Source organism: Pempheris klunzingeri, chromosome 11 (assembly GCF_042242105.1).
Source record: "Pempheris klunzingeri isolate RE-2024b chromosome 11, fPemKlu1.hap1, whole genome shotgun sequence".
NCBI lineage: Eukaryota > Metazoa > Chordata > Actinopteri > Acropomatiformes > Pempheridae > Pempheris > Pempheris klunzingeri.
In genome coordinates this window covers 27,491,645-27,501,644 of record NC_092022.1, presented here as the reverse complement: position 1 = coordinate 27,501,644, position 10,000 = coordinate 27,491,645, and the positions used below count along the sequence as shown (strand labels likewise).

General features: G+C 49.2%; 2 protein-coding genes across 3 annotated transcripts in view; both read right to left on the bottom strand.

Moving 5' to 3' along the window:
• Positions 1 to 2,811, bottom strand: part of abcd1 (ATP-binding cassette, sub-family D (ALD), member 1) — a 22,605-nt gene extending 19,794 nt beyond the window's left edge. The window contains exon 1 of one of the 2 annotated variants that reach the window (XM_070839089.1): positions 2,796 to 2,811. The gene's annotated coding sequence lies outside the window, so the exon portion shown is untranslated. Of the gene's footprint in view, positions 1 to 2,749; positions 2,772 to 2,795 lie in introns of those variants that run through there. The other variant, XM_070839090.1, reaches the window with a different exon arrangement.
• Positions 2,812 to 7,756: 4,945 nt separating this feature from the next.
• Positions 7,757 to 10,000, bottom strand: part of ccdc120a (coiled-coil domain containing 120a) — a 16,035-nt gene continuing 13,791 nt past the window's right edge. The window contains exons 9-10 of the mRNA XM_070840087.1: positions 8,685 to 8,952; positions 7,757 to 8,598 (exon numbers count right to left, since the gene is read on the bottom strand). Of these exons, the coding sequence (XP_070696188.1) occupies positions 8,493 to 8,598; positions 8,685 to 8,952 (374 nt within the window). The 3' untranslated portion in view covers positions 7,757 to 8,492. The remainder of the gene's footprint in view (positions 8,599 to 8,684; positions 8,953 to 10,000) is intronic.

Sequence of the window (10,000 nt, the reverse complement as noted above, 5' to 3'; positions counted from 1 at the left end):
GTGACATCGTAGTGACGCCATGTGACGCCGTAGTGACGCTGTAGTGACGCCGTAGTGATGCCGTAGTGACACCATGTGACCCGTAGTGATGCCATGTGACACCGTAGTGATGCCATGTGACACGTAGTGACACCATGTGACCCGTAGTGACACCATGTGACCCGTAGTGACACCATGTGACCCGTAGTGATGCCATGTGACACCGTAGTGACACCATGTGACCCGTAGTGACACCATGTGACCCGTAGTGACGCCATGTGACGCCGTAGTGACACCGTAGTGACACCGTAGTGACACCGTAGTGACACCATGTGATGCTGTACTGACACCATGTGACGCCTTAGTGACGCCATACTGACACCATGTGATGCCGTAGTGACGCCATGTGACCCGTAGTGACGCCATGTGACACCGTAGTGACGCCATGTGACACCGTAGTGACACCATGTGACCCGTAGTGACACCATGTGACCCGTAGTGACGCCATGTGACGCCGTAGTGGCACCGTAGTGACACCATGTGATGCCGTAGTGACGCCGTACTGACACCATGTGACGCCGTAGTGACACCATGTGATGCCGTAGTGACGCCATACTGACACCATGTGACGCCGTAGTGACACCATGTGATGCCGTAGTGACCCGTAGTGACGCCGTACTGACACCATGTGACGCCTTAGTGACGCCATACTGACACCATGTGACGCCGTAGTGACGCCGTAGTGACACCATGTGACGCTGTAGTGACCCGTAGTGACGCCGTAGTGACACCATGTGACGCCGTAGTGACGCCATGTGGCGCCGTAGTGACCCGTAGTGACGCCGCAGTGACACCATGTGACGCTGTAGTGACCCGTAGTGACGCCGTAGTGACACCATGTGACGCCGTAGTGCCACCACGTGACCCGTAGTGACGCCATGTGACGCCGTAGTGACACCGTAGTGACACCATGTGACCTGTAGTGACACCGTAGTGACACCATGTGACACCGTAGTGACACCATAGTGACACCGTAGTGACACCATGTGACACCGTAGTGACACCATGTCACACCATAGTGACACCGTAGTGACACCATGTCACACCGTAGTTATGCCATAATGAAACTGTAGTCTGTGAAGACCTGAACCAGGTCTCTGGTCTCGGTCGTGAACGGTCTGATGGTTCTTTAAGGGTTTGATGGTTCTTTAACTATGTGACGCCTTAGTGACGCCATACTGACACCATGTGACGCCGTAGTGACGCCGTAGTGACACCATGTGACGCTGTAGTGACCCGTAGTGACGCCGTAGTGACACCATGTGACGCCGTAGTGACGCCATGTGACCCGTAGTGACGCCATGTGACCCGTAGTGACGCCATGTCACACCGTAGTGACACCGTAGTGACACCATGTGACACCATGTGACACCGTAGTGACACCGTAGTGACACCGTAGTGACACCATGTGACACCGTAGTGAACCAGGTCTCTGGTCTCGGTCGTGAAGGGTCTGATGGTTCTTTAACTAAACCTGATCAATGTTTCACAGTACTCACAGTACACGGTACTCAAAGTATATTATACTCACAGTACGCAGTACTCAAAGTATATTATACTCACAGTACACAGTATTCAGTATATTATACTCACAGTACACAGTACTCACAGTATATTATACTCACAGTACACAGTACTCACAGTATATTATACTCACAGTATGTTATACTCACAGTACACAGTACTCACAGTATATTATACTCAGTATGTTATACTCACAGTACACAGTACTCACAGTATATTATACTCAGTATGTTATACTCACAGTACACAGTACTCACAGTATATTATACTCACAGTACACATATTCACATTACCTCACAGCACCTTTACTGAGGACTGTTACTGCTACACGAGTACTTTTACTGCATGTACTTAAATTATAGAAGGCTTTTACTTTGGTGAGTTTTAAATGCAGGACGTTGTGGTAGTGGAGTACTTCCACTGTGCGGTAATAGTACTTTTGCTACAGTAAAGTATCGAGTATAGAGTACTTCGACCCCCACAGATAATACACTGAGTACACAGTAAAAGTACTAGTAGAGGGTAGTATGAGTTCTACAGAGTATAAACAGACTTACAGTAACCGAATGTGACCTTCAATGAGACGGTTAGTTAACTGTCTCTGGTTAGTTCACTGTCTCTGGTTAGTTAACTGTCTCTGGTTAGTTAACTGTCTCTGGTTAGTTCACTGTCTCTGGTTAGTTAACTGTCTCTGGTTAGTGAACTGTCTCTGGTTAGTTAACTGTCTCTGGTTAGTTCACTGTCTCTGGTTAGTTAACTGTCTCTGGTTAGTGAACTGTCTCTGGTTAGTTAACTGTCTCTGGTTAGTTCACTGTCTCTGGTTAGTGAACTCCCGTTAGTGTAACGTTAGCCGCCGGCCAACAGCTAACGGTCTTCTCGGTGTCCCGGGTTAAAACCGGGTCTTTTATTTACAGGTCCGTTTCTCGGTTCCGGTCCCGACCAGCTAACACCAACCCGAACTAAATATCTGACCCGGGTCAACGGTCCCGGCAGCTAACAGTCAGATGCTAACTGAAGCTAACAGCTAACAGAAGAGGAAGTCAGTTCTTTCTCTGATGTGGACTAGAAAAGAGGTCCAAGTCTGACGGTTAATCGGTCCCTCTGCGTGCAGACCGGGTCCCGGGTCAGATACGGTACCGGGCTACCCTCCGGCTCCACAGACACCGGCTTCCAGCTCGTCTCTTACCCGGTTTACCGTGTTTGCCGTGCGGCACAAAGTTCACTCTGTTTACCTGAGACGGCGGGCCGCGTCCCAATACTGACAGCACATCCTTCCTTCCTTCCTTCCCTCCACACACACCTTACCTCCTCCCCTTTTGCTGTTTAGTTGTTAGTAACCAGCTGTTGTCTAAATGAATAAACAGTGTGTTTCTGTCTCTTTAAAGTCTTTACTGTTGCTCCTTGTTATTCTCACAGATCAATAAAGCTGATACATGTTTCTTTCCATATTGATTGAACCACAGACACAGCAAAAAGAAAACTTTATTTAAAAACAGCATTTTTACAGTGTGCCAATCCTTTATTTACATTAAGCGTTTTCATTTCCAAACAGCAGGAGGAGCCCAGAGTGAAAAAAGTACAAACGACAGAAGAGTTCAAAAAGATAGAAAATTATTTTACACAAAGTTCATACAGAAACATCTGCTGTACAGAGTGCACCTGAACGCATCACAGCAGACACACTGTGATGTCATACTGACACATTGTGATGTCACACAGCTGGACAACTGCTGGTCCTGGACCTGAAGGGGGACACAGAGAAACACTGTACTTCAGAGTACTACTAGTACTACAGTACTACTACTGGTACTACACAGTACTGATAATATAAATAATAGATCAGATCAGCAGCACATCATCCAGAGTAGCTCCCATCGCTTCCTGTCAGCGTCACTCTGAAACAGACCAGTTTAAATTAGAACAGACCAGTTTAAACTAAGAATAGACCAGTTTAAACTGAAACAGACCAGTTTAAACTAAGAACAGGCCAGTTTAAACTAAGAACAGGCCAGTTTAAATTAAGAACAGGCCAGTTTAAACTAAGAACAGGCCAGTTTAAATTAAGAACAGGCCAGTTTAAACTAAGAACAGGCCAGTTTAAATTAAGAATAGACCAGTTTAAACTGAAACAGACCAGTTTAAACTAGAACAGGCCAGTTTAAATTAAGAATAGACCAGTTTAAACTGAAACAGGCCAGTTTAAACTAAGAATAGACCAGTTTAAATTAAGAACAGGCCGGTTTAAACTTGAATAGGCCAGTTTAAACTGAAGCAGACCCGTCACATGCTGAAGTTCCTGGATGTGCTGATCTGATACTTGTAGCACACAGACACGTACATACAGTGGGGCGAAAAAGTATTTAGTCAGCCACCAATTGTGCAAGTTCTCCCACTTAAAAAGATGAGAGGCCTGTAATTTTCATCATAGGTACACTTCAACTATGAGAGACAGAATGAGGAAAAAAAATTCCAGAAAATCACATTGTGGTGGAAAATAAGTACTTGGTCAATAACAAAAGTTCATCTCTATACTTTGTTATATACCTTTTGTTGGCAATGACAGAGGTCAAACGTTTTCTGTAAGTCTTCACAAGGTTTTCACACACTGTTGCTGGTATTTTGGCCCATTCCTCCATGCAGATCTCCTCTAGAGCAGTGATGTTTTGGGGCTGTCGCCGGGCAACACGGACTTTCAACTCCCTCCAAAGATTTTCTATGGGGTTGAGATCTGGAGACTGGCTAGGCCACTCCAGGACCTTGAAATGCTTCTTACGAAGCCACTCCTTCGTTGCCCGGGCGGTGTGTTTGGGATCATTGTCATGCTGAAAGACCCAGCCACGTTTCATCTTCAATGCCCTTGCTGATGGAAGGAGGTTTTCACTCAAAATCTCACGACACATGGCCCCATTCATTCTTTCCTTTACACGGATCAGTCGTCCTGGTCCCTTTGCAGAAAAACAGCCCCAAAGCATGATGTTTCCACCCCCATGCTTCACAGTAGGTATGGTGTTCTTTGGATGCAACTCAGCATTCTTTCTCCTCCAAACACGACAAGTTGAGTTTAAGATAAGATATAAGATAAGATATTTATTTATTGATCCCTCAGTGGGGAAACTTTGCTGTTTTCACCAAAAAGTTCTATTTTGGTTTCATCTGACCATATGACATTCTCCCAATCCTCTTCTGGATCATCCAAATGCTCTCTAGCAAACTTCAGACGGGCCTGGACATGTACTGGCTTAAGCAGGGGGACACGTCTGGCACTGCAGGATTTGAGTCCCTGGCGGCGTAGTGTGTTACTGATGGTAGCCTTTGTTACTTTGGTCCCAGCTCTCTGCAGGTCATTCACTAGGTCCCCCCGTGTGGTTCTGGGATTTTTGCTCACCGTTCTTGTGATCATTTTGACCCCACGGGGTGAGATCTTGCGTGGAGCCCCAGATGGAGGGAGATTATCAGTGGTCTTGTATGTCTTCCATTTTCTAATAATTGCTCCTACAGTTGATTTCTTCACACCAAGCTGCTTACCTATTGCAGATTCAGACTTCCCAGCCTGGTGCAGGTCTACAATTTTGTTTCTGGTGTCCTTTGACAGCTCTTTGGTCTTGGCCATAGTGGAGTTTGGAGTGTGACTGTTTGAGGTTGTGGACAGGTGTCTTTTATACTGATAACAAGTTCAAACAGGTGCCATTAATACAGGTAACCAGTGGAGGACAGAGGTGCCTCTTAAAGAAGAAGTTACAGGTCTGTGATACTTATTTTGCAAAGGAATTTACCAATTAATTCATTAAAAATCCTACAATGTGATTTCCTGGATTCTTTCCCTCCATTCTGTCTCTCATAGTTGAAGTGTACCTATGATGAAAATTACAGGCCTCTCTCATCTTTTTAAGTGGGAGAACTTGCACAATTGGTGGCTGACTAAATACTTTTTTGCCCCACTGTACATGTATACACACACACATATAAATACACGTGTGTGTGTATACTTGAGTATTTGTACTGCACAGCAGGACAGCAGTACTCACTGGTACTGCAGTGTGTACTGCACAGCAGGACAGTAGTACTCAGTGGTACTGCAGTGTGTACTGCACAGCAGGACAGCAGTACTCACTGGTACTGCAGTGTGTACTGCACAGCAGGACAGTAGTACTCACTGGTACTGCAGTGTGTACTGCACAGCAGGACAGTAGTACTCAGTGGTACTGCAGTGTGTACTGCACAGCAGGACAGTAGTTCTCAGTGCTACTGCAGTGTGTACTGTACAGCAGGACAGCAGTACTCACTGGTACTGCAGTGTGTACTGCACAGCAGGACAGTAGTACTCAGTGGTACTGCAGTGTGTACTGCACAGCAGGACAGCAGTACTCACTGGTACTGCAGTGTGTACTGCACAGCAGGACAGTAGTTCTCAGTGGTACTGCAGTGTGTACTGTACAGCAGGACAGCAGTACTCAGTGGTACTGCAGTGTGTACTGCACAGCAGGACAGCAGTACTCACTGGTACTGCAGTGCTCAGAGTCCTCGGTACATTTCAATGGCTCTGTTCAACTTTGGCGTGAGATCAGAGTTAGAAGAAGTGCATGCTGGGAAGCTGAGGTCACATGAGAGCTGGTGCACAATTACATCATTCAGTCCCTGTATTGATCTGTCGGCCAGCGTCCAATCAGGTACTTCGATCCCTGGAGGGGGCGGGGCTTATGTTAGGTTTACATGACAGCTTGGGTGTGTTTGACATGTGACACCTGTGACCGCGGTGAGTCACGTGACCAGCCTCATGTCGGAGGGAAGTGGAGGTCAGACTGGTTTCTGTGACCTGGACGGACGAGAAGACTCACAAGCTGATCAGTCTGAATGATCAGGAACGTATTGATTAACAGATCAGAATCCACAGAACTCAGATTTCATTTCATTCACATTGAGATGTTTTTTACAAAGCTCCTTTCACTCAATCAATAAACCAATAAAACAATCAATCAATCAACACCGTGACATCATCGTCTGATTGTCGCTGCAAATGATTTTTATCCTGAAAACGTCCTCTTATTGCTCTCACACTGGACCAGAACCAGGGATAGGACCAGGGCCAGGGCTAGGGCCAGGAACTGGACCAGAACCAGGACCTGAACCAGAATCAGAACCAATACCTGGACCAGTACCAGTACCTGGAGCAGGACGTGTTTAATGTAAGAATGATCCATCGTCCATCCGCCCCAGGATGAAATCATCCCATAGGTGGTGCTGGTGGGGTTACTGGTGCTGGTACTGGTGGTGCTGGTGGTGGTACTGGTGGTGGTGGTACTGGTGGTGGTACTGGTGGTGGTACTGGTGGTGCTGGTGCTGGTGGTGGTACTGGTGGTGGTACTGGTGGTGCTGGTGGTGGTACTGGTGGTGGTACTGGTGGTGGTACTGGTGGTGCTAGTGGTGCTGGTGGTGGTGCTAGTGGTGCTAGTGGTGCTGGTGGTGCTGGTGGTGGTACTAGTGGTGCTAGTGGTGCTGGTGGTGGTGCTAGTGGTGCTAGTGGTGCTGGTGGTGCTGGTGGTGGTACTAGTGGTGCTAGTGGTGCTGGTGGTGGTGCTAGTGGTGCTAGTGGTGCTGGTGGTGCTGGTGGTGGTACTAGTGGTGCTAGTGGTGGTACTGGTGGTGCTGGTGCTGGTACTGGTGGTGCTGGTCCTGGTGCTGGCACTGGTGCTGGCACTGCTGGTACTAGTGGTGGTACTGGTGCTACTGGTGGAGGTACTGGTGTCTGTGGGTGCAGGCAGGGGGAAGCTTGTGGTTTTGTAAAGATGGAGGACAGCAGGACAGGTGGAGGTGTGTGTCTGTCCGTCCTCGTCTTCACCTCTTTGTGTTTCCTGCAGCTGCTGTTTGAGACGTCGAGTCCAAAGTGTCAGAATACCTGAAGAGTCTCACCTGCTGGTGTCTGGACTCACCTGAGCGATCGAACAGGTCACCTGATCAGGTCAGACTTTATCAAAAGTTCATCACAACAATGTCGGTCTGTCGGACTGCGCTGGTGATGTCATCAGCTGGTGATGTCACACACTGACTGTAAATAAAGACCGCCGTGTCCTCATCCTCCCACTATTTAATAGTGAAGCTGAAACATGAGGCTGATACAGCCGCCGCCATCTTGTGCAGTAGTGATCGGAGCAGGAGACACCCCCCCCCCCCCCCCCCACATGACCCCATTCATGACATCACTCCTCTTCTGCAGCATCACATCAGTGATTAAAAACAAACGCGTCAGAAACACAAACGCCGGAACAGACGTCAGCGCGACAGGAACCTAAAATAACAAACATCTTTTTGACGTGTCCTTTTTGGTTTGGCTCACATCCCGTCCAATAGCACAGAGGGGGCGGGGCTTATGCAGCAGCAGCCACCAGGGTGCTTGGCTTCACTTTGAGGAGCCGTCACGGCGTCCGTCTTTAGAGACAGTCTGTGATGTCAGCTGGTGATGTAATCAGCTGGTGATTGTGTCCTCAGAGTGCAACAGTTTCATCATCGTCGCTTTTATCAAAAGTTCCTATAAAATGTGGTTCAGTTGTGATTGTCTGAGCAGAGTTCAGTTACAGATTCAAGATGTCGCAGAAAACTTTAAAAACGGTAAAAAAACCTGCAGCTCAGTCTCTGGATTTTACCCACAAACCCTTTGGGGGCAAAACAAGTTCAGACTTGGAGCAGTCAGTTTAGACACAAACTCATTTCCATTCCTGATCGAACCAGAGCCGGGTGGGGGGGGGTACAGGAGGGTCCAGATGTGACCTTGACCAACAGGACAGTGACATCATGACCCTGAAGTCGTGGTGGGCGGGGCTTCGGGTGAGTCCCTCTGAGACGATGGCGTCTGAGCCCTCAAGTCAAGGTCAACAGGAAGTCAGCCTGGGATCGGTCTGCGCGTCTGTCCGTCTACGTCCTGATTGGTCAGTGAGTCAGACCAGAGTTCCAGGAGACGGCTGGTCCAGCGTCAGGTCTCTGATGGGGGCGTCCTGTTTCTGAGGGGGGGGGGGGTCATGGTAGAGCGAGCTATCCACAGACCTGAGAGAGACAGAGAGAGTCAGCTGGTCAGGGCCACGCCCAGGTGTTCTGGCAGCACCAACGTTACCTGTGCAGGTAAGTCCTACCTGCCATGCAGCGGGTGTCCGTGGAACGTGGCTGAGTGCGGCAGCGTCTGTTTGTGATGCGGCGGAGCGTGATGACTCGTCTCCATCTGATAGGTCGACTGCTGAATGACACCGTGAGTCCTCCGTCTGCCTTGCAGAGCTCCGCCCCCTCCGACCTGACAGTTGACCCCCCCGTTCCCCTTGGAGCTGACCCCCGCGCTGACGTTCCCGTTGGCCTTGTTTTGGTGGGTGGAGCCTATCGTGTTCCTCAGGTACCAGTCCCTCAGACCTGTCAATCACACAGTCACAACACGTTACAGCAGGTTCCTCATCGGTGAGCGCCCCCCCTCCCAAAATGGTACAAAACACAACACACCTCTCTTAACCAGCCAGAGCTCACCGGGGGGTTTCAGGGAGGGAGGGTGAAAGCATCGGGGGTAGTGGGGGTGTGTGAATTTGGGGGTTGGTGTGATGTTGTCTGAGGGAAGGGCGTCACTGCATCAGCTGGCCAATAATATAGCTCACAGTTCAATATCCGGGATCACCCCCCCCCCCCCCCCACATGCAGTGGGACCTTTCTTCTCACTGAGGCTACAGCTGCTCTGAAGCTAGGTAGCCACTGTCCCATTAACAGGGCTAACGTTACTTGCATGCTAACTGCTAACGTTACTTGCGTGCTAAGTGCTAACGTTTAAGCTGACCAGCTTCATCTTAACCTTCAGGAGCTGCTGCGTCCTTCTGTACCATCAGCAAGTTTCATCTGCCCTGTTTTACTGGGGATCCTCCGGCCCATCATGGCGGGGGGGGGGCATTGCCGGGCAGGTGTGTGTCTCTCCATCAGCAGCCGACACCACAAGGAGTTTGAATGTGAAGGAAAGTTTTGGTGGTTTCTGACCGCCGTGTGGCGTTCAGGAGCTCTTCAGGTTCTCACTGACTGTTTAAACAGGTGAATAATGGGTATGTAAGCATGGGACCCCCCCCCTTTACAAAATCACAGTCTGTGACTAAAAACTGTGACACGTTGCCTTTAGGTGTGGGGGGGGTCAGTCTTCTAACAGCGTCTAGTGCGCATCCCTCTCTGGCCTCTCTACGCTTGATTACGACGCCGAGGAGCCCCGTCAGCCCAAACCCCCCCAGCGGCCCCCACAGGGTCTCCATGTTAAGAATGAAGCTTCAGACTATTCGGGAGTTAACACGTCCACAAAGCGCTGGGACCCTGCTGCTCTGTCAGGGTGGGGGTGTCCTGGGGGTGTTTGTTCCCCCTCAGGTCCGAACACGCCGGCTCTGATTGTGCTGCAGTGACCCAGCTTCATCTTTCACATCTACAAACCTGCTGA